The sequence below is a fragment of the Oncorhynchus gorbuscha genome, linkage group LG01 (genome assembly GCF_021184085.1).
Source record: "Oncorhynchus gorbuscha isolate QuinsamMale2020 ecotype Even-year linkage group LG01, OgorEven_v1.0, whole genome shotgun sequence".
Classification (NCBI taxonomy): Eukaryota; Metazoa; Chordata; class Actinopteri; order Salmoniformes; family Salmonidae; genus Oncorhynchus; species Oncorhynchus gorbuscha.
The window spans coordinates 14,817,295-14,842,361 of record NC_060173.1 but is presented as its reverse complement, the minus strand read 5'-3'; the positions used below and the strand labels follow the sequence as shown (position 1 = coordinate 14,842,361).

The 25,067-nt window shown below is 42.1% G+C and overlaps 1 protein-coding gene across 1 annotated transcript in view; it reads right to left on the bottom strand.

The window, feature by feature from the left end:
* Nucleotides 1-25,067, bottom strand: part of tmtc3 (transmembrane O-mannosyltransferase targeting cadherins 3) — a 154,191-nt gene that overhangs the window by 54,667 nt on the left and 74,457 nt on the right. Inside the window, exon 7 of the mRNA XM_046345544.1 lies at nt 15,148-15,400. Within this exon, the coding sequence (XP_046201500.1) occupies nt 15,148-15,400 (253 nt within the window). The remainder of the gene's footprint in view (nt 1-15,147; nt 15,401-25,067) is intronic.

Genomic DNA, 25,067 nt, shown 5'->3' with positions numbered 1-25,067 from the left:
TTCTGAATGGAGACAACAGGAACACACAGGTTAGTACACACACACACACCCTACTGTCCTGAATGGAGACAACAGGAACACACAGGTTAGTACACACACACCCTACTGTTCTGAATGGAGACAACAGGAATACACAGGTTAGTACACACACACACACACCCTACTGTTCTGAATGGAGACAACAGGAACACACAGGTTAGTACACACACACACACACACACACACACACACACACACACACACACACACACACACACACACACACACACACTACTGTTCTGAATGGAGACATAAGGTGAACGCACCAATTTGTAAGTCGCTCTGGATAAGAGCATCTGCTAGATGACTTAAATGTTGAGTAGAAAATATGTCAGACAGCGCAAGAGCTGCTGCTACAGCATCTCAAACGGCAACAGAAGGCAAACTTCATCAGCATGTCACACAACACTTTGCAATGAGCTGGAGGCTATGCATTTAGAAAAAATATACTTAATTGTTTGAAACCTGAACATTCTAATACATATGAGGCATGTCGTACCTTGCATCAAAGTAGCCTATTAGATCTCCTCTCTTTATAAATCTCAAACTGACATTTTGTCCACTTAAAACCGCTGGCATTTGCGGAGCCCTTTTGACAAAGGTGTTTTCCCACTAATTGCATTATGGAAGGAACATCATTGCTGTGCTTATAATGTGAAGAAAAAACAGTTAATCAAAATGTTCAACTAAACATTGATATGTTGCATCAGACTCATTGCTTTTTAACATACACAATATATATGCGACTCGTTTCAAGAAACTAGGCGTATGTCGCAAGTCACTACTTCACAGGAGAGGCATTTTAAATATTTTATTTTGGGCAGAAATGCCTTCTGAAACATGTGAAATTTCATGTGATTTAATAACAAACTTGTTTTCCATCCATAAATATGAATAAAATTGTTAAAATTATGAACATAATTGGTTTAGCCACGGAAAAAGCCAGGAAACTTCCCGCTAGCCATGATTGGCTGAGATAAATGGATGGGCTGGAAATGACGGGAGACGAGTTTGGATTGGTCTGCCATGTAGCATGCTTCCATTTATAACGTGAGCTGTTCATTATGTGTTCACAATCCTTTCTACCGCACCATTTTTGAAAGATATAAACAGCCATCGAGAAACACAAACATTTTGCTACTTTTCTCAACAACGATTCCCTAATTTAGCAGCAGCTGATATCAACAGATCAGTTGGAAAATGTGATGGGCCAGTTTCTGCACACGTCACGGTCAGTGTGAACCGGAGTGACTTGACATAACGGTGGCCAAACAAGATGTAGCTCCAGTCTGCCGTGAAGCAGTCTGCCGTGAAGCGTTCATCCATGTACACGGTTAAGAGTCTAGCTTCAGATATAACTTTCTAATTTTGTCAGAAAGTCATTTCATTGCAAGTTAAAGTGTACTGTTAGTTAGCTGCAAACGTTAGCTTGCTGGCTCTCTAGCTAACGTTATGTGAATGAACTCTGTACTAATATTATTTGAATCAGAAATCCATTTGCATTGCTCCTTATAGCCTAATGTTAGCAAGCTAATGTTGAACCTAGTTTGTTAGCTTTAGCTACTTGCAGATTCATACTACAGCTATGACAATGTTTGTATTGGTAGTAGTATGAGTTGGGATTATGCCGGTTCATTGTTTAGCTAGCAAGCTACATGTCTAAACAAAAGACTTCATTTTGGCCATATTATTACATGACCCATCTAATTTAATTAAGATGTTTCTGTGTACATGTCTAGACAATAGTGACCCATCCACTTAGCTAGATGTGGCTGGGGTGGTTACAGCATTTCCTTCACATGGCCCATCAATTTAGACAAGTGTGTCTGATAAGCATAATCTAATAATGCTAAAATATTTCTACAATTTGTTTATCTGGACACTTTCTGTTTTTAATATTGGTACTATGCAGGTAACCACTTCACTGTACTGTTTACACCTTCTGTATCCTGTGCATGTGACAAACTTAGATTTTATTTCACAAAGCGTGTGTTTACCACATGGACTCACGTGAATCCTTAAAGAGATGGGTGGGGCTAAGGCTTAAGAGGTTGTGAACGATGCTGAATGGGTGTAGACAAAGAACTACGCTGTATGTGTTACAAAACATTCAAGGACCATTTTCTCAAAAGCAGTGTATGATAACATTTTCTAGCTGTTAGTCTCTACTTTTGTCCAATATAAAAAACACCAAATTGTGATACTTAACACCGAATCGAGGCGGTCTGTCACATATACAAAAGACACCCCTTCAAATGAGTGGATTCGGCTATTTCAGCCACACCGGTTGCAGACGTATATAAAATCAAGCACACAGACATGGAATAGACAAACATTCCATAGACAAACATTGGTAGTAGAATGGCTTTACAGAAGAGCTTAAATTACTTTCAATGTGGCACCGTCATAGGATGTCACCTTTCCAGGTCAGTTCGTCAAATTTCTGCCCTGGTAAACTGTACGTGCTGTTATTGTAAGTAGATACATCTAGGAGCAACAACGGCTCAGCCATAAAGTGGTAGGCCACACAAGCTCACAGAATGGGGCCGCCCAAGCCTGAATGCTGAAGCCTGTAAAAAAGTCTGTCCTTGGTTATAACACTCACTACAGAGTCCCAATCTGCCTCCAGAAATCAAATCAAATCAAAAATGTATTTGTCACATACACATGGTTAGCAGATGTTAATGCGAGTGTAGCGAAATGCTTGTGCTTCTAGTTCCGACAATGCAGTGATAACCAACAAGTAATCTAACTAACAATTCCAAAACTACTGTCTTATACACAGTGTAAGGGGATAAGGAACATGTACATAAGGATATATGAATGAGTGATGGTACAGAGCAGCATACAGTAGATGGTATAGTACAGTATAACATATGAGATGAGTGTGTAGACAAAGTAAACAAAGTGGCATAGTTAAAGTGGCTAGGGATACATGTGTTACATAAGGATGCAGTCGATGTTGTAGAGTACAGTATATACATATGCATATGAGATGAATAATGTAGGGTAAGTAACATTATATAAGGTAGCATTGTTTAAAGTGGCTAGTGATATATTTACATCATTTCCCATCAATTCCCATTATTAAAATGGCTGGAGTTGGGTCAGTGTCAATGTCAGTGTGTTGGCAGCAGCCACTCAATGTTAGTGGTGGCTGTTTAACAGTCTGATGGCCTTGAGATAGAAGCTGTTTTCAGTCTCTCGGTCCCAGCTTTGATGCACCTGTACTGACCTCGCCTTCTGGATGATAGCGGGGTGAACAGGCAGTGGTTCGGGTGGTTGATGTCCTTGATGATCTTTATGGCCTTCCTGTAACAACGGGTGGTGTAGGTGTCCTGGAGGGCAGGTAGTTTGCCCCCGGTGATGCGTTGTGCAGTCCTCACTACCCTCTGGAGAGCCTTACGGTTGAGGGCGGAGCAGTTCGTACCAGGCGGTGATACAGCCCGCCAGGATGCTCTCGATTGTGCATCTGTAGAAGTTTGTGAGTGCTTTTTGACAAGCCGAATTTCTTCAGCCTCCTGAGGTTGAATAGGCGCTGCTGCGCCTTCTTCACGACGCTGTCAGTGTGAGTGGACCAATTCAGTTTGTCTGTGATGTGTATGCCGAGGAACTTAAAACTAGCTACCCTCTCCACTACTGTTCCATCGATGTGGATAGGGGGTGTTCCCTCTGCTGTTTCCTGAAGTCCACAATCATCTCCTTAGTTTTGTTGACGTTGAGTGTGAGGTTATTTTCCTGACACCACACTCCTGGCCCTCACCTCCTCCCTGTAGGCCGTTTGTCGTTGTTGGTAATCAAGCCTACCACTGTTGTGTCATCCGCAAACTTGATGATTGAGTTGGAGGCGTGCGTGGCCACGCAGTCGTGTGAACAGGGAGTACAGGAGAGGGCTCAGAACGCACCCTTGTGGGGCCCCGTGTTGAGGATCAGCGGGGAGGAGATGTTGTTGCCTACCCTCACCACCTGGGGCGGCCCGTCAGGAAGTCCAGTACCCAGTTGCACAGGGCGGGGTCGAGACCCAGGGTCTCGAGCTTGATGACGAGCTTGGAGGGTACTATGGTGTTGAATGCCGAGCTGTAGTCGATGAACAGCATTCTCACATAGGTATTCCTCTTGTCCAGGTGGGTTAGGGCAGTGTGCAGTGTGGTTGAGATTGCATCGTCTGTGGACCTATTTGGGCGGTAAGCAAATTGGAGTGGGTCTAGGGTGTCAGGTAGGGTGGAGGTGATATGGTCCTTGACTAGTCTCTCAAAGCACTTCATGATGACGGAAGTGAGTGCTACGGGGCGGTAGTCGTTTAGCTCAGTTACCTTAGCTTTCTTGGGAACAGGAACAATGGTGGCCCTCTTGAAGCATGTGGGAACAGCAGACTGGTATAGGGATTGATTGAATATGTCCGTAAACACACCGGCCAGCTGGTCTGCGCATGCTCTGAGGGCGCGGCTGGGGATGCCGTCTGGGCCTGCAGCCTTGCGAGGGTTAACACGTTTAAATGTCTTACTCACCTCGGCTGCAGTGAAGGAGAGACCGCATGTTTCCGTTGCAGGCCGTGTCAGTGGCACTGTATTGTCCTCAAAGCGGGCAAAAGTTATTTAGTCTGCCTGGGAGCAAGACATCCTGGTCCGTGACTGGGCTGGATTTCATCTTGTAGTCCGTGATTGACTGTAGACCCTGCCACATGCCTCTTGTGTCTGAGCCATTGAATTGAGATTCCACTTTGTCTCTGTACTGACGCTTAGCTTGTTTGATAGCCTTACGGAGGGAATAGCTGCACTGTTTGTATTCAGTCATGTTGCCAGACACCTTGCCCTGATTAAAAGCAGTGGTTCGCGCTTTCAGTTTCACGCGAATGCTGCCATCAATCCACGGTTTCTGGTTAGGGAAGCAACGTCAGAAAATAACTTTGTTGGAAGCTTCAATGGGTTTCATGGCGGAGCAGCCTAAGATCACTGTACGCAAAATGCCAAGCATCTGCTGGAGTGGAGTAAAGCTCACCAACATTGGACTCTGGAGCAGTGGAAACGCGTTCTCTGGAGTGATGAATCACACTTCACCATCTGTCAGTCTGATGGCCTAATCTGAGTTTGACGGATGCCAGGAGAACGCTACCCAAATGTAGAGTGCTAACTGTAAAGTTAAGTGAAGAGGAGTAATGGTCTGGGGCTGTTTTTTATAGTTTGGGTTAAGCTCCTTAGTTCCAGTGACGGACACTACAGCATATAGTGACACTGTAGACCAGGGGTGTCAAAGTCAAATGGACGGAGGGCCAAATAAAAAATTTAGCTACAAGCCGAGGGCCGGACTGTTCGAATGTTCATTGAAATTTTTTTAAATGACGCATATAGTCTAGTGAACCTAATTGAACCTACTGAAAACCTAACAAATATATTCCAATATGATCAGATAAATAAAGCAATATTTTCTTATGGCTCTGTCAGTAATCTTTAATTTTCAACAGACACAAAAGACAAATTTCCTTTATATAAAAATCCCCATAACATGAACATTAAATGAAAGAAACCGGTATTCAAGGCACCATCAGTAGCCTATATTTTCTATTTTAGCAAAAGTGGGCTAAATTTACTTCAAAGAAAAAAACAATAATAGCAATTTTCTATCATCCACTCAACTGAAATATTTTTAAAATATAATTGGATTGAAATACAATAAAATAAAGTGCAAAAATCTATTAATCAAAAACAACACTTTGTTTAAGGAGAAGTAACATGCAGTGAAAACAAATATTAAACTTTAACTTTTAAACTTGAACTGAGTAAAAACTCTAAATATGTGATTGCACAGTAATGTTCACTTGTTTGAGGTTGAGGGTGATACTTGGTGGTGTCCCATCTTTTCCACAAGTTCATCAATGTTCGGGGTAAGGCTCTGAGCTGAGGAAATCCTCAGAATTGAGTGGAGGTGTTCAGCAGTAAGTCGACTTCTGTGTGATGTTTTGTTCAAGTTCATCAAAGAAAACAGTTGTTCACACAGGTATGTGCTGCCAAACATAGACAACGTTTGAGCAGCCTGGATGCACAGCTGGGGCATTGTGTCGGGGAGGAAACGGGCGAACTCCGCAGCACCCACTGCCGCATATTTTGCCCTCAGTGCATCATTGCATTGGAGGTCAATCAACTCCATTTGGAGGTTTGGTGGTGAGCTTTCCACGTCAACAGCAAATGGGTTACCGAGCAGTTCCAACCTGCTTTTTGTGCTTCAAAGTCAGCAAATCGGCGTCGAAAGTCAGCGGCAAGCATACCTATTTTATCAGCCAACTGTGCGCTCGGGAACGCACTGGTAGAGAGCTTCTCTTTCATGGTCTGGCAGCTGGGAAAGTGGCTCAAATTTTCTTTCCGCATCTGCGTCTCCCACAGAGTCAGTTTGGTTTTAAATGCCTTCACTGTACTGTACATATCAGAGATGACACGATCCCGACCCTGCAGCTGCAAGTTCATTGCATTCAGATGACTCGTAATGTCACACAGAAAAGCCATTTCACACAGAAACATTTCGTCTCGGAGTTGTGTTGTGTCTTTCCCTTTGCTGTCCAAGAACAGACAAATCTCCTCACGAAGCTCGAAACATCTTTGAAGCACCTTTCCCTGGCTTAGCCATCGCACCTCTGTGTGATAAGGCAAATCACCATGCTCCGTTTCTAACTCCGTCAGAAATGCCTTGAACTGGCGGTGATTCAAACCTTTGGCTCTGATAAAGTTAACTGTGCGCGTGATGATGCTCATTACATGCTCCATTTTCAAGGCTTCACCACAACGCTTCCTGGTGTATGATACAATGATAAGCTGTCAGCTCACCTGGCGTTTTCCTCTTGCATCTTTTCCCGTATCTTCGCCACCAGTCCGCTCCTGTGTCCACACATCGCAGGTGCTCAGTCGGTTGTCAAACCCACGAGTTTTTCCCAAGGCAGCTCCATCTCATTTACACATCTTGACACCTCTTCATACAAATCAAGTTGTGCCATGCATAGGACGTAAAGCCAAAAACTCCTCTGTCACGCTTAGGCTGGAGTCCACTCCGCGGATGAAAATTGACAACTGGGCAATGTCAGAAATGTCGGTGCTCTCATCCACAGCCAAGGAATATGCAATGAAATCTTTTCCCTTTTCACAAGCTGCTCTTTTAGATTGATGGACAACTGGTCTACTCTCTCGGCAATGGTGTTTCTGCTCAGACTCACATTTAAAAAGAGTTGCCTTTTTTCTGGGCAAAGCTTCACAAACTTTAATCATGCAGTTTTTGATGAAATCCCCCTCCGTAAATGGCCGGGCTGATTCGATCTCTTCTGCCAAAATAAAACTGGCCTTGACAGCAGCCTGGCCTTGTGATTTGGCTTTTTGAACAGAGCCTGTCGAGATTTGAGGCCTCGTTTTAATTCCTCTGCCTTTTGTAGCCTTTGTTCCATGTCCATATTCTTGTTGTTGTCCGCGTGTTTCGTTTCATAATGTCGTCTCAGATTATACTCTTTCAGTACCGCCACACTTTCTCCACACAGAAGACACACAGGTTTTCCAGCTACCTCCGTGAACAAATACTCCGACTCCCACCTTGTTTGAAACCCCCGGTTCTCAGTGTCCACCTTCCGTTTTGCCATTTTTGATGGGTATCTGAAAGTTAATTTTACTGTGATGTTGACAACTGCTGTGCCAATAAATATTGAAATGAAGCAGCCTACTGCTCGGTGCGTCACCGTTGCATTGTGGGAAATGTAGTATTGGTGCGTGTAAAAGATCTGCGGGCTGCCGGCTTGCTGCGGTCTGCGGGCCGGTTCTAATAATAAATCAAGATCATCCCAGGGGCCGTAAAAAACCTTCTCGCGGGCCGGATGTGGCCCGCGGGCCTTGACTCTGACATATGTGCTGTAGACGATTCTGTGCTTCAAACTTTGTGGCAAGTTTGGGGAAGTTCCTTTTTCAGCATGACAATGCCCCGGTGCACAAAGCGAGGTCCATACAGAAATGGTTTTTCCGAGGTCGGTGTGGAAGAACTTTACTTGCCTGCACAGAGCCCTGACCTCAACCCCATCAACCACCTTTGGGATGAATTGGAACGCTGACTGCGAGCCAGGCCTATAATTGCCCAACATCAGTCGCAGACCTCGCTAATGCTCGTGGCTGAATGGAAGCAAGTCCCCGCAGCAATGTTTCAACATCTAGTGGAAAGCCGTCCTAAAAGAGTGGAGGCTGTTACAGCAGCAACATAGGGACCAACTCCATACTAATACCAATGATTTTGGAATGAGATGTTTGACGAGCAAGTGTCCACATACTTTTGGTCATGTAGCGGTCTTTTAAAAGTATGTAGCCTAGGCCTACTGGTTGTAGGAATTTGGGATTTATCTTCCACATCTGTCCCAGAGCCTGTTTGGAATAAGCTCTTTATTTATATGGTCTTAGTCGACAATTACCCTGAGTTATCCCCCCTTCCTATGTGTTACAGTCATAATATGATATATATAACAAACAGCATGATTGCTTTCGGTAGCGCTTCAGAGGGCCCACGAAGACAGTTGCGGAGGGTGTGTGGACCTGCAGACGCCTAGCTAAAAGAAGACACAGGGCCGGGCTGCGTGAAATAACGCAAGGTGTTTTTTTGTTGTTGTCTATTTTCACATACTCGGGGAGATCCAAGGGCCAGTCAACCTGGATGAAAGGGTTTGAAACAGCTACATTACAAAATATGCATTAATTTAATGTTAATGGTTAACGCAGCATGACTTAGGGCTACACTCTTCATCCTCCAGGGGTGGAAATATAACATCATGTTGCTGTCATCACAGCAGGTGGCTACAAAGTCCAAATAGATGCCAGGTCCTATAAAAAGGTATTTAAGACCTGAAGTAGACCTATAAATAATAACAACTGCCACATTTGTTTTCTTTAGTTTTTTGTTAATGTGGCTCATTTTCTTCTCTACCCATTTCACCCCATCATGTTATGTTTCCCTCCTGTTGGAATTTGTATTGGTTAACAACAAGCTTGGTAATTCCACCACTTCTTTGCTCATTGCAAAACAAGCTTGGAAATTCCACCAATCTGGAACATTAGTTAAATAACTCTAGTAAGTGTCCAAATTGAGAAGTCTGTAGTAGCCTAGAATCTACAACACCCCTGGGAACATTGGTGACCCATCATTCAGGGCCCCACCTGTTTTGAGACCCACCTGTTTTGCATGTAATTCTGGCATTATTTGGCATCACATGTCAGTTTAGCAAATGGAAAAAACAAATATAATAATCCTTGAGTTAATAAATCCTAGCTCAGTGCTATCTGTGGTGGAGGGACAGTCAGCGAAAGCACAGAGCTTAGGTGTTGTTAATCTTCTCTGGTTGCGCCATGATTGGCTCAGGGTTCTGTCACTCATTGGAACACTCAGTCACTGAAGAATCTACGGGAGAGCAAGGCAGTTCAAGCCCCCCTAGGGTGCTACCATAGATTTACATTAAGTGTCCATCCAAGAAGGCTCAAGGTCATTGGCCACAGATAAAACGATGTGAAATCACGTTCTCTCTCCCGCAGCTTTGATTGGACTGATGACCACTATATATCTCCCGTAGCTTTGATGTAAACATCATATTTTCTAAATCTTAGCAAACTAGATAAGCAGTCATCATGAATGACGTCGACAATCTACTCCCAAAGCTGACTCTCTCCCCTCTGTTCTCATCTTCCTAGATCTATCTGCTGCCGTCGACTGTGAACCATCAGATCCTCCCCACCCTTTCAGGGCTGGGTCTCAGGCTCTGCACACTCTAGAATTGCATCCTACCTTGCAGGCCGCTCTTACCAGGTGATGTGGAGAGGATCTGTGTATATGCACCACGTACTCGCACTACTGGTGTCCCTCAGGGCTCAGTTCTTGGCCCTCTCCACATTTCTCTATATGCAAAGTCACTTGGCTCCGCCATATCCTCACATGGTCTCTCCTATCATTACTATGCGGACAACACGCTACTAATTTTCTACCCCCCTTCTGACACCCGGGTGGCGACATGCATCTCTGCGTGCCTGGCAGATATCTCAGCTTGGATGTCGGTCCACAAGCTCAACCTAGACAAAAAGGAGCTGTTCTACCTCCAAAGAACCTTGGTGTGACCCTGGACAACACCCTGTCATTCTGCAAATATCAAAGCAGTGGCTCGCTTCTGCAGGTTCATGCTCTACAACAACCGTGGAGTACGACCCTACAGGTGCAGGCACTTGTCATCTCCCGTCTGGACTACTGCAACTCGTTGTTGGCTGGGCTCCCCGCTTGTGTCACCAAGCCTCTAACTAATCCAGAACACTGCAAAACCCTACACCCTGACCTGAGCATGCTGTTCTGCCACCTCTGGTCTCTTGGCCCTCCCACCTCAACAGGAAGGCAGCTCCCGCTAAACCCAGTCCAAGCTCTTCTCTGTCCTGGCACCCCAATGGTGGAACCAGCTTCCTCCTGGATAGCAGAGTCCCTGCCCATCTTTTGAAAGCACCTGAAACTCTACCTCTTCAAAGAGTATCTCAAATAATACCCCTACTCACCTCACTCTCAAAAAAGAAATACACAAATAAATAAATACACATATACAATTGCACTAGCTCTGACTTTGCTGATAGCTACTTTATCAAGTAAAAGTGTACTTACTATGCCTTAAATTGTGTGGTTGAACAAATAGGCTTATAGGTTGTCTGTTTCTCAATCGAAATTATGGCTTTTATCCGTTTCATTGTTCCCTTATGCCATAGTTTGTACATCTCCTTTGTTATATTGCTTATATACTGTAGATATATCTTATTCGTAATTTTAGGCAATGTTCCGATTATGTATTTAATTATTTTGCTCACTTTGTGTATTAATTAGCTCATGTGCTTTTCACCGCCAGGAGGAGATACTATATAAACGTTGGGTCTGTAACTATGTTTGCCAGTGATAGTCTATTCCCATTCAAATATTTTTGTTAAAACAAAACTTTCAGGAATAGACCCATGTAATTCCAGTTCATAATGCGAGGGTTGTTTAGTTTGTGCAATGTGCTATCTGTGTCAGTATATTGTGTATCCTCGTGATTGTATTTTCCATCCTTTATAGACCACATAATAGAACACTTAAAAATGGTAGGCTAACCACTGACTCTCACCCCCTCGCTCTGTCTCTCAACTTAAAGACTAAAGTTTAAGGCCTCAACATCTTTCTGAATTTATCTGAACTAAGATTTTTTTTAAATGTCTTTTGCTGTCCATTTCGTAAGTGCCGAACGAATAGGCCTACTTCGTCAGAGATCGTTGACTTGCACTAGCTTATAACTAGAGCTAAGTGTTAATGACATATGAATAAAAATATTATGAATTTACTGAACATAAATGTAATAAAGTTTGTGTATGGTTCAAAAGTCAAAACTCATGTTTTGTTTTTATAGAAGGAGAATGTGGTTCTTATCGACTTACACAAATCCCCAAGGAATCAGCAGAAACCATGTTTATTTAAGCAAGTCAGCTATATCAGCTTTGGGTTTTAAAAAGGCAAGTAAATGAGGCGGAATGAACTGTTTCGCTGCTAGATGAGGCCCCACTGATAGCCAGGTGTAGTGGTGGTAAGGTTTCACTACATGGTGCTGAAGGAAAGCTTAGCTGTTGGGACAAGCTTTATGTAGGCCCTAACAGTTTGTGGGAAACGTTTTTCACCGCTTTCGTGAATTTAATGTATTGTTTAGCGTTGTGTAGTGTAGTGGCGTCGCTGGTATGCATCTAAAAATATTGGTTGAATTTGACCCAAGATTTACATGCTAAAATTGCCACTGCATGGGAAGAAGGCAGTTGATTACCAGCATCCCTTTCAGACAACACAACAGCTCATTCAAATTTCACACCTTAAAAGGGCTCGGTGGTTTCCCAGACCCAGATTAAGCGCTTTCAAATGGAGATGATCTACTGAAAGTGTCCAGGAGTGCAAGAGTAGCCTTATTAATCTGGGTCCCGGAACCCAGCCCATAAGGGACAATTCAGAGTTCTAGGCCTAATTCTATATTAGGATATCTCCGATGTTCTAGATTATCATGCAGCCTCAAGTGTAACAAAAACTGACATTTAATGTAATTTCCATTATTATCAGGACATACATTCTGAGTTCGGCAACAGTGGTGGACTCAAATAGTTTGGTTTGGAAGACACTACACGAAGAACAGAAACAATCCATCAATATAGCCAAAACAATGTTTCCTATTGGTCTGAAATAAGTAGGCTATGGGGGATTTCTGCAGTGGGGCTAATTATTATTATTTTTTTTACAAATTTAAACTCGTAATAATAGCCAAACCAAATAGGATCTAAATGTAGTCTCATCATATCCTTAAGCTAGCTGTTGAGCGATGAGCTTTCTTTCTCTTAGAAATCAGAGTAACTATTTCTTCTACATTATTGTGATTTGTTGTGGGGAGGGTAGGGAGGGTAGGGTAAAAGCAACATTGTGAGCAAGTTCACTGACCCGTGTTGATTCAGAGAGAACACAGTAAGGAAGAAGTCATGGGTCTCTTACTCTGTTACACTCTGTTCTATCACTTTCTCTTCCACTATCTATGGGCATGCAGAGGATACAGTAGAGCAGATTAAGGGCAGGCATCCACACTGAACTTTCCACTAAATTCCATTCAGGAGAGAACAGAAGTGGTGTAAGCCAGGCTGAGGATACAGAGAGATGCCATCTGTTGTGACAAAAGAGTAAAACAACATCCCAGGCTTCCATGGTATGTTGTACAGAATATGAATTGTCTTGACTTTATAAACACAGAAGGGTTAGGCTGTGTGTAAAGTAGATGGCACAGTGAGTGAAACTCAACGCCAAGAGGTCATCATTCACTCTACAAGCAGAACAAGTCGAATTTATTGGCCCAATGTGGGAATTTCCACAGTGATGTTTTGATGTCTTTGTCGTGACTACAGTTAGGTTATTGTCAAGCAAATAACTGCCGGTCTTACGGTAATTGACAAATATGTTTAGCATCTCCTGGCTTCCACGCATAGCCTTCAAGCCACTGACGCAGACCTTTGGACCGTCTACATTTTAAAAAGTCTAATAAGTCAATTGAATATAGCCTACACAATCACAATAAATCCATTATTTATTTTAGACAATTCTACATAAACATGATATGAAGAAAATGTAGTCCATTTCAGAAGAACAGAATAGCACACTTTGAGTTGTCCTTATGTTAGGTCTTGATCTGGCTATGCCATATGGCTGTGAGCTGCACTAGTTCATTTAGCAGACAACATTTGCTTAGAATTCCGTGGCATTATTTCGTATTATTTTATAGTATGAAGAATATAATTGAACATAGCTTGCTAAAATACAAAGGATATATTCTGCCAACAATTTCAAAGGAAGTGCACACATGCGCACAGCCGGTTACTTCAAACATGAACATATGCTTTATTCTGTGTTGAGCGGTTAACAAAGAAACTGATCCTCCTATGTGCTTCATTTAGAGGTATTTATGCAACTTTAGTTGTGATACAAACGTCGGGCAATATGATTGGATTTTTAATACATTCTATGGCTGCATGAGTGGAAAACGTCGCAAGCTACACACACTTCAATGGTGGAAATGATCTTCCCCAAACTTGAAACTCATGCACTGTGTATATTATGTGAGTTCGGTATCGGTTATATAGCAGATTAATGTCCTTTCATTTGAAGAAGTTATTTGGCCACTTTGGTTGTGATACAAACCTAATCAAAACATATAGGCCTATGGGCTAGGCTACATGAGGTGTGATACTAACCTTATTAAAACATATAGGGCTATGGGCTGGGCTACATGAGGTGTGATACTAACTTAATAAAACTTAATAAAACATATAGGCCTATGGGCTAGGCTACATGAGGTGTGATACTAACCTTATTAAAACATATGGGCTAGGCCTATGGGCTATGGGGTCTACATGAGGTGTGATACTAACCTTATTAAAACATATAGGCCTATGGGCTAGGCTACATGAGGTGTGATACTAACCTTATTAAAACATGTAGGCCTATGGGCTAGGCTACATGAGGTGTGATACTAACCTTATTAAAACATATAGGCCTATGGGCTAGGCTACATGAGGTGTGATACTAACCTTATTAAAACATAGGCCTATGGGCTAGTCTACATGAGGTGTGCGATTTTGATTTGAAAAAGTTGCAAAAAAAGGCATGCGCTGTTCTTTGACTTACTGCACAAACTGAGTATCATTCAAGGGATAGGCTAATATTGTCACCCACCAGACTACTCTAGATTTAATGTTCTTTACATACAGTGCACAAAATAATATATGTGTGAAATTAGTTTAGATTTAGAATGGACCATGATCATGCACCTGTCGGGGTATAGGGGTATTGTTGGAAAAAATACATGTATTTAAACAGCGAAATGAGGATGCTTTTAATGTGGTTCATTTTCATGCCAGCCATGTAGGCTATACTCCTATTGTAAAGCGAAGCAATGTGCTTAATATTAGGAAAGTTGATAGATCAATACATATAATAGGCCTAGCCTATAGAAAGCTGATGGGATCCTCCACTTTTTAATAGATGTCATCAAAACTTTGTTTTCTCACGCAATTGCATAGCCGATAGAAATATTTCACAAAATGAGCTCATGGGCAATAATGAACTATTTGATTAGATTTCAGTACATTTGCATTGACGTCAGAGTGATTAGAGGGACAATAGAGTACTGAGTACCAGGCAGTTAGAAAGTTTGGTAGGTTACTAATGATCAGCAGCATCAGAGCTTGGAGAAGCCTATTTACGTGACTAAATGGTCATGTGGAATTTGAATGCCGTTATGACCGCTGGTGTGGAGGTAATACGGTAAGCCGTAACAGCCCTAGTTACAACTGGTAACTTCAGGTCAGAAACAAACCATACTAGTGCAGAAAAATTCCACACCACAGATAATAATTTCCATGACAGCTGCCAAAGGCACATTGGACAATGCAACGTGTAAGAGCAAAAGAAGAAAAATAAATGTATTTTGATCTGGCAAAACCACAACCACCAATAAAAAAGGCAGCGAGATTCACTTATGCACTGTATCACAAGTCTTTATAAACCACAAACTCTCACTCCACTAACCATGAGGACAGTCTTGGCGGAAGAGTGTGAGTGGCGTAGGCTGTGGAAGGCCAGCAGGCCCAGCAGGCTGTAGAAGGCCAGGGTGGCCAGGTTCCTCAGGTCTAGAGGGCTTTCCACCAGAGGAATGGTACCCATGGTCCAATCACAGCAGAGCTCCGAGGGGTTCAGAAGGAGCCAGGCATTCAATGGCAGCAGGTAGTTGAAGGTCAGCTGCCGGGCCGGAGTCGGGCTGACAGCCGCGGGGTTGTCAAACCTGGAGAAGAGAGGGGAAATGATGTTAGGGACCATATAGGATGGAATCACAAGCTAGAATATAAAATAAATACATTTGGCTTTTCTAAATGGCGATGGTCTATTTCCGGTCCTTGTTAAAGGTAACAATCCTAAGTGGAAGTGCCTACTATTAAGCACATTATTTGTCAATTGTGGGAATTTATGAAAAAACAAATGTAGTACAACCGAAGCGAAAGGGTTATAAATGCTAATGGCTGATAATCTGGTTTTATCCTGTAAGTGGCACTTCGTGCTCTTTTCAAGGAATGGGACCCAACTTCTTAAAGGCTCTAGGATCCATGTGTATAGGGGTGGTCTGCCAGTCAAAAGGACGACAACCCTACATGGGATGGGGAAGGTTTTAGAGCCAGCTTAGGACAACTTAGAGCCAGCTGGAGCTACAGTATGCTTAGCAGGGCATCTATCAAGGTACAGCTTTGTGGATAACGGAAAGGCGTTGATTCTGGTGGTACTGGTAGATATGAATAAGTATCTCAAATTAGTGGCAAGAATAGTGGTAAGTACACTACATGACCAAAAGTATGTGGACGCCTGTTCGTCGAACATCTCATTCCAAAATCATGGGCATTAATACAGAGTTGTCCCCCCCCCGTTTGCTACTATAACAGCATCCACTTTTCTGGGAAGGATTTCCACTAGATGTTGGAACATTGCTTCCATTCAGCCACAAGAGCATTAGTAAGGTCGGGAACTGATGTGGGGCAATTAGGCCTGGCTCGCAGTCAGAGTTTCAATTCATCCCAAAGGTGTTTGATGGGGTTGAGGTCAGGACTCTGTACAGGGCAGTCAAATTATTACACACCAATCTCAAACCATTTCTGTATGAACCTTGCGTTGTGCACGGAACTAAGGGGCTTAGCCCGAATCATGAAAAACAGCCCCAAACCATTATTCCTCCTCCATCAAACTTCACAGTTGGTATTGTGCATACGGGCAGGTAGCGTTCTCCTGGCGTCCACCAAACCCAGATTAGTCCGTTGGACTATCAGATGGTGAAGACTGATTCATCACTCCAGAGAACACATTTCCACTGCTTATGAGTCCAATACACCCATAGTGATCTTAGGATTGTGTGTGGCTGCTCCTGTTCTAATGCTGACGTTCCTCCCAGAGGCAGTTTGGAACTCTGTAGTGAGTGCTGAAACCGAGGACAGATGATTTTTTTACACGCTATGCGCTTCAGCATATGGCGGTCCCGTTCTGTGAGCTTGTGTGGCCTACCACTTCGCGGCTGAGACGTTGTTGCTCCTAGACTGTTCCACTTCCCAATAACAGCACTAAGTTGACCGGGGCAGCTCAGCAGGGCAGTAATTTGACGAACTGACTTGTTGGATAGGTGGCATCCTATGACGGTGCAACATTGAAAGGCACTGAGCTTTTCAGTAAGGCCATTCTACTACCATTGTTTGTCTATGGACATTGCATGGCTGTGTGCTCGATTATATACCTGTCAGCAACGGGAGTGTCTGAAATAGTCAAATCCACTAATTTGAAGAGATTCTGAATATTATGGACACTTTGGAATTGACTGATATTTGGAGGCTTAAAAACCCAGATCTCGTAATATATAATTGGAGGCTTAATCAAGCTAGTCGGATTGATTATTTTCTCATATCCTTTTCAATGGTGGCAAAAGTGAAGAAAAGTATTGATTGAGGAAATAAGATCAACTTATATCCCTCCATATAACTATGACAGACTTTCCATGAGGAAATGGGCATTGGAAATGTATTGGTTATAAGGTTATTATAAGGTTTATAAGGTTTATTGACTGACAGTACTTCCTTGGCAAAAACTAAAGAATTCATATAACTTTTTCTTGCACAATACAGGAACAGCGGACCCACTTATTGCATGGTATGGCTTTAAAATGTGCCTTTAGGGTCAATTCAATGACATTTCCATTGCAAAAACGGTATCGGTCAAGACTTACAACAGAAATAGAAAATCTAACATTACAAAAAGCAAAACAATAGGACTTTATTGAGGAAAGATAGGGTTTCACTCATCTAAAACCAGCAAATTAGATTAAGTTTTTCCTAAACCTTTAATATAGAAACGCAACCAAAAATAACCTACAGAAAATAGACTTAACAAAAATATAAAACGCACCACGCAACAATCAACGATTTTGCAGAGTTACAGTTCATAAGGAAATCAGTCAATTTAAATAAATGAATGAGTCCCTAATCTATGGATTTCACGACTGGGGAGGGGCGCAGCCATGGCTAGTCCTGGAAGGGCATAGGCACACCCACTTGGGAGCCAGGCCCACCCACTGGGGAGCCAGGTCCAGCCAATCAGAATGAGCCCCCCCCCCCCAAAAGGGCTTCATTACAGACATAAATACACCTCAGTCTTATCAGTTGTCAGACGAGCCCACAGGTGAAGAAGCTGGATGGTCCTGGGCTGGCATGATTACACGTGGTTGTGAGGCCGGTTGGACATGTCGCTAAATTCTCAAAAACAAGGGAGGCGGCTTAGGGTAGAGAAATTAACATTACATTCTCTGGCAACAGCTCTGGTGGACATTCCTGCAGTCAGCATGCCAATTACATGATCCCTCAAAAGTTGAGACATCTGTGGCATTGTGTTGTGTGATAAAAAAAAACTGCCCATTTTAGAGTAACCTTTTAATGTCCCCAGCAAAACGTGCACCTGTGTAATGATCATGCTGTCAGCTTCTTAATATGCCACACCTGTCAGGTGGATGGATTATCTTGGCAAAGAAGAAATGCTCACTAAAAAGAATGTAAACAAATGTGTACAAAATTGGAGAGAATTAAGCTTTGGAACATTTCTGGGATCTTTTATTTCAGCTTATGAAATATGGGACCAACACTTTACACGTTGCATATATATTGTTGTTCAGTATAGTTACAAACGATGGACAAATCCATATCTCACCAAAGGAGATTTTAAACAAATGTTCTCGTCAAATTGACCTTGGTCAGTCAATTGTCTGCTCCTCCCTCTGTATCTGGCTCGACTGTTAACCAGTCAACTTCTAGTGAATCTTTCTTTTTATTTGAACAATTTACTACCTGTGATGTGCTAGATGCCTTACTCCAGATTGATGTAAAACAAATCCACTGGGGCAGATATGTTTCATGCATGCGATGCAGCTCTGCCCCAGATTGATGAATCATTATCCACTTTAAAAAAAACCTGACACATATATCTGTTACTATGCCCAAGGTTTTGAAGGTGGCCCCTTCACAAAAGGCGGTGATCCTTGTGACCTAAATAATTATGAACCTATTTCTAAACTTTCTTGCCAAGCTAAAATATTAGAATCGTTGATTCCTTCTCAGCTAAGAACTTTCTTATCTTTGAAATATGTTATAAATGTACATCAGTCAGTTTTAGACCAGGCCATAGCACTATCTCTGCTGTATCCCAAGTTATAAACAATGTGCTTAACTGTATGGATAAAAGGCAACATTGTGCTGCCCTCTTCATTGACCTTCCATACTGTTGATCACTCACTACTAATTCAGAGGCTTTCCTCAATTGGTCTAGATCAGGCTAAATTGTAACTGGTGTAAAAGTACTTGACGGATAGAACTGTGTATCTACTGATGTTATAACTATTGCAGGGGTCAAAACTTTGTCCTTCTTACGATTTACATTACCAATATTGACTTGTCTGTAAAAATGAAATTAATTGAATTCCGGTAAAACTAAGTATATATTGTTCTCTAGAGCACATACAAATAACTCTGACGATTTCAACATACAGTTGAAGTGGGAAGTTTACATACACTTAGGTTGGAGTCAATAAAACTTGCCTTTCAACCACTCCACAAATGTCTTATTAACGAACTAGTTTTGGCAAGTCGGTTTGGACATCTACTTTGTGCATGACACATACGTTTTCCAACAATTATTTCACTTATAATTCACTATCACAATTCCAGTGGATCAGAAGTTTAAATACACTAAGTTGACTGCGTCTTTAAACAGCTTGCAAAATTCCAGAAAATTATGTTATGGCTTTACAAGCTTCTGATAGGCTAATCGACATAATTTGAGTCAATTGGAGGTGTACCTGTGAATGTATTTCAAGGCCTACCTTCAAACTCAGTGCCTCTTTGCTTGCCATCATGAGAAAATCAAAAGAAATCAGCCAAGACCTCAGAGAACAATTGTAGACCTCCACAATTCTGGTTTATCCTTGGGAGCAATTTCCAAACGCCTGAAGGTACCACGTTCATCTGTACAAACAATAATATGCAAGTGTAAACACCATGGGACCACGCAGCCGTCATACCGCCCAGGAAGTAGACGTGTTCAGTCTCCTAGAGATGAATGTACTTTGGTGCGAAAAGTGCAAATCAATCCCAGAACAACAGCAAGCAAAGGACCTTGTGAAGATGCTGGAGGAAACAGGTACAAAAGTATCTATATCCACAGTAAAACAAGTCCTATATCAACATAACCTGAAAGGCCGCTCAGCAAGGAAGAAGCCACTACTCCAAAACCCCCATAAAAAAGCAAGACTACGGTTTGCAATTGCACATGGGGACAAAGATCCTACTTTTTGAAGAAATGTCCTCTGGTCTGACGAAACAAAAATAGAACTGTTTGGCCATAATGATCATCGTTATGTTGGAGGAAAAAGGGGGAGGCTTGCAAGCCGAAGAACACCATCCCAACCATGAAGCACGGGGGTGGCAGCATCATGTTGTGGGGGTGCTTTCCTACATGAGGGACTGGTGCACTTTACAAAATAGATGGCATCATGAGGAAGGAAAATTATGGATATATTGAAGCCAACATCAAGACAGTCATAAAGTTAAAGCTTGGTTGTAAAATGGGTATTCCAAATGGACAATGACCCCAAGCATACCCACAAAGTTGTGGCAAAATGGCTTAAGGAAAACAATGTCAAGGTATTGGAGTGGCCATCACAAAGCCCTGACCTGAATCCTATAGAACATTTGGGGGCAGAACTGGAAAAAAATGTACGCGAGCAAGGAGGCTTACAAACCCAACTCAGTTACACCAGCTCTGTCAGGAGGAATGGGACAAAATCCACCCAAAGTATTGTGGGAAGCTTGTGGAAGGATACCCAAAACATTTGACCCAATTTAAACAATTTAAAAGGCAATGCTACCAAATACTAATTGAGTGTATGTAAACTTCTGATCCACTGGGAATGTGATTAAATAAATAACTTAAATAAATCATTATCTATCCTATTATTCTGACATTTCACATTCTTAAAATAAAGTGTGGATCCTAACTGTCCCAAGTCAGGGAATTTTTACTATGATTAAATGTCAGGATTGTGAAAAACTGAGTTGAAATGTATTTGGCCGAGGTGTATGTAAACTTCCGACTTCAACTGTATGTACTTTTGGATGGTGTCCAAATTTTTGTGTTCCTGCTTTGAAATATTAGGGCATCTGGATAGATGAAAATCTGTATTTTTTTTGTTAAAGCATATTGATGAGTTAAGAAGGTGAGAATAAAAATTGTCATCTTGTATATTAATAGGTCATGCCTCTTGCTAAATAGTAGAAAGCAGATTACTCAGTAGAAGTTCCAATCGGTGCAAGACTATGGCAAAAATCTATATGAACACAGTTGCCACTTCTTTAAAAGCCTTGAGATGCAGTTGATCATAGCGCTCTGTGCTTTATTACAGGCGTTAGTTCTAGTACTCATTTTTGCATCAACTACCACTAAGTTGGTTGGCCCTCTGATGTCACGCATGTTGACAAATTATGTTTTCATATATAAAGCCCTTTTACAAAAGCTCCCGCTGTACCTAACATCAACACTAAACATTAGACATGAGTTACCACACCTAGTCTCAGGGATGGAAATTCCTTTGGTCTCTATTGAGTTAGGTAAATCAACTTTCAGTTTTCTTGCACCGTATTTGTGGAAAAATATGGAAAATTTTAAGATCCATTATCATCATCATGATTTAATTACTCTTATATAAATTTCAAACTGCCGGACAAAAAAGAGGGACGGATCTCTCTCCAACTGAAGCAGGAGCCAGGGGTGGCAGTACAAAAACCCAGTATCTTAAAAAAAAATGGAATACCCCTCACCCTTCAATGTTGGGATGCTAAATTATTGGCAAACTGTATTGCTCATAGAATTAAAACGATCGTGACATTTTTCATCCCAATCAGACAGGATTCTTAAAAGGAAGATATATTGGAGACAGACAACTACAACAAATAATTAAACTATAAAAATGCAGGGAAACCAGGTATAATCTTTATAGCAGATTTTGAGAAAGCTTTCAAGACAGTACATCTATAATCTGTTATTGTTTTACTTTGGAGAATCTGAGAATCTCTCATAATATGGGTAAAAGTCATGTACAACAATACTTTGTCAAATAAAAAAATGACTTCTGACAACTTTGAATTGTCAAGAGGATGACAACCTTAAGGGGCAAAACATTTATTGATTAGAGACAAAAGTATTAAATGTACGCTGATGATTCAAGTTTGAGTCAATCTTCAACCTTGAAGGGCATTAATGAGGACCTGGATAATTTCTCCAGTTTCTCTGGACGTAAACCCAACGACAATAAATGCTATATTTACGTAAGTATTCAGAACCTTTACTCAGTACTTTGTTGAAGCACATTTGGCAGCTATTCGTCTCGAGTCTTCTTGGGTGTGATGTTACAAGCTTGGCACACCTGTATTTGGGTAGTCTCTCATTCTTCTCTGCAGATCCTCTCAAACTCTGTCAGGTTGGTTGGGGAGCGTTGCTCATTTCCGGTCACAACTTGCAGACTTGTTTTCGAGTTGCTGTGCGTTTTGTTGCCAACCTATTTTGCTACCTGACAACTTTACGGTTTTTACTTTTTAATTACCGGACGCTTTATCTGGACACGATTCTTCAGGACCTCCAACAGCCGAAGCTAAGTAGTAACATTAACATGATGCCTTCTAATTGCAGTCGCTGTACTCGACTTACGGCGAGGATAGCTTTGCTACAAGCCCAGCTTCAGACGCAATCGTTAGGCAAGGGTAATTTCAGTGTAGGAAAGGATGAAACAGCGTCTGTGCCACCAGTAAGTACAGATAGTAGTATAAATCACCTGGCACAGTCCCCGCAGCCGGACAACTTTCTCACGGTTTCTGGTAGAAACGCTCAACTGGTGTCGCTCATTCAGCCGACAGAAACTTTCAACCGGTTTTCCCCATTAAGCAGCGAGTCGGAGTCAGAGGCCGAGTCTTCTCTGGTCTCTACTCCTCTCGTTACGGGGTCTGAGACGCCGAAGCTTCCCACCATTAGCTCTGACAAATTGAAAACTCTAGTCATTGGCGACTCCATTACCCGCAGTATTAGACTTAAAACGAATCATCCAGCGATCATACACTGTTTACCAGGGGGTAGGGATACCGACGTTAAGGCTAATCTGAAAATGGTGCTGGCTAAAGCTAAAACTGGCGAGTGTAGAAAGTATAGAGATATTGTTATCCACGTCGGCACCAACGATGTTAGGATGAAACAGTCAGAGATCACCAAGCGCAACATAGCTTCTGCGTGTAAATCAGCTAGAAACATGTGTCGGCATCGAGTAATTGTCTCTGGCCCCCTCCCAGTTAGGGGGAGTGATGAGCTCTACAGCAAAGTCTCACAACTCAATCGCTGGTTGAAAACTGTTTTCTGCCTCTCCCAAAAGATAGAATTTGTAGATAATTGGCCCTCTTTCTGGGACTCACCCACAAACAGGACTAAGCCTGACATGCTGAGGAGTGACGGACTCCATCCTAGCTGGAGGGGTGCTCTCATCTTATCTACCAACATAGACAGGGCTCTAACTCCTCTAGCTCCACAATGAAATAGGGTGCAGGCCAGGCAGCAGGCTGTTAGCCAGCCTGCCAGCATAGTGGAGTCTGCCACTAGCCCAGTCAGTGTAGTCAGCTCAGCTACCCCCATTGACACCGTGTCTGTGCCTCGACCTAGGTTGGGCAAAACCAAACATGGCGGTGTTCGCCTTAGTAATCTCACTAGGATAAAGACCACCTCCATTCCTGTCATTATTGAAAGAGATCATGATACCTCACATCTCAAAATAGGGCTACTTAATGTTAGATCCCTTACTTCAAAGGCAATTATAGTCAATGAACTAATCACTGATCATAATCTTGATGGGATTGGCCTGACTGAAACATGGCTTAAGCCTGATGAATTTACTGTGTTAAATGAGGCCTCACCTCCTGGCTACACTAGTGACCATATCCCCCATGCATCCCACAAAGGCGGAGGTGTTGCTAACATTTACGACAGCAAATTTCAATTTACAAAAAAAAAAATGACGTTTTCGTCTTTTGAGCTTCTAGTCATGAAATCTATGCAGCCTACTCAATCACTTTTTATAGCTACTGTTTACAGGCTTCCTGGGCCATATACAGCGTTCCTCACTGAGTTCCCTGAATTCCTATCGGACGTTGTAGTCATAGCAGATAATATTCTAATCTTTGGTGACTTTAATATTCACATGGAAAATTCCACAGACCCACTCCAAAAGGCTTTCGGAGCCATCATCGACTCAGTGGGTTTTTTTCCAACATGTCTCTGGACCCACTCACTGTCACAGTCATACGCTGGACCTAGTTTTGTTCCATGGAATAAATGTTGTGGATCTTAATGTTTTTCCTCATAATCCTGGACTATCGGACCACTATTTTATTACGTTTGCAATTGCAACAAATAATCTGCTCAGACTCCAACCAAGGAACATCAAAAGTCGTGCTATAAATTCACAGACAACACAAAGATTCCTTGATGTCCTTCCAGATTCCCTCTGTCTACCCAGGGACGCCAGAGGACAAAAATCAGTTAAACATCTAACTGAGGAACTCCATTTAACCTTGCGCAATACCCTAGATGCAGTTGCACCCCTAAAAACTAAAAAAATGTATCATAAGAAACTAGTTCTCTGGTACACAGAAAATACCCGAGCTCTGAAGCAAGCTTCCAGAAAATTGGAACGGAAATGGCGCCACACCAAACTGGAAGTCTTCCGACAAGCTTGGAAAGACAGTACCGTGCAGTACCGAAGAGCCCTTACTGCTGCTCGATCATCCTATTTTTCTAACTTAATTTAGGAAAATAAGAACAATCCGAAATTCCTTTTTGATACTGTTGCAAAGCTAACTAAAAAGCAGCATTCCCTAAGAGAGGATGACTTTCACTTTAGCAGTGATAAATTAATGAACTTCTTTGAGGAAAATATTATGATTATTAGAAAGCAAATTACGGACTCCTCTTTAAATCTGTGTATTCCTTCAAAGCTCAGTTGTCCTGAGTCTGCACAACTCTCACCAGGACCTAGCATCAAGAGAGACGCTCAAGTGTTTTAGTACTATATCTCTTGACACAATGATTAAAATAATCATGGCCTCTAAACCTTCAAGCTGCATACTGGACCCTATTCCAACTAAACTACTGAAAGAGCTGAGCTGCTTCCTGTGCTTGGCCCTCCTATGTTGAACATAATAAACGGCTCTCTATCCACCGGATGTGTACCAAACTCACTAAAAGTGGCAGTAATAAATCCTCTCTTGAAAAAGCCAAACCTTGACCCAGAAAATATAAAAAACTATCGGCCTATATTGAATCTTCCATTCCTCTCAAAA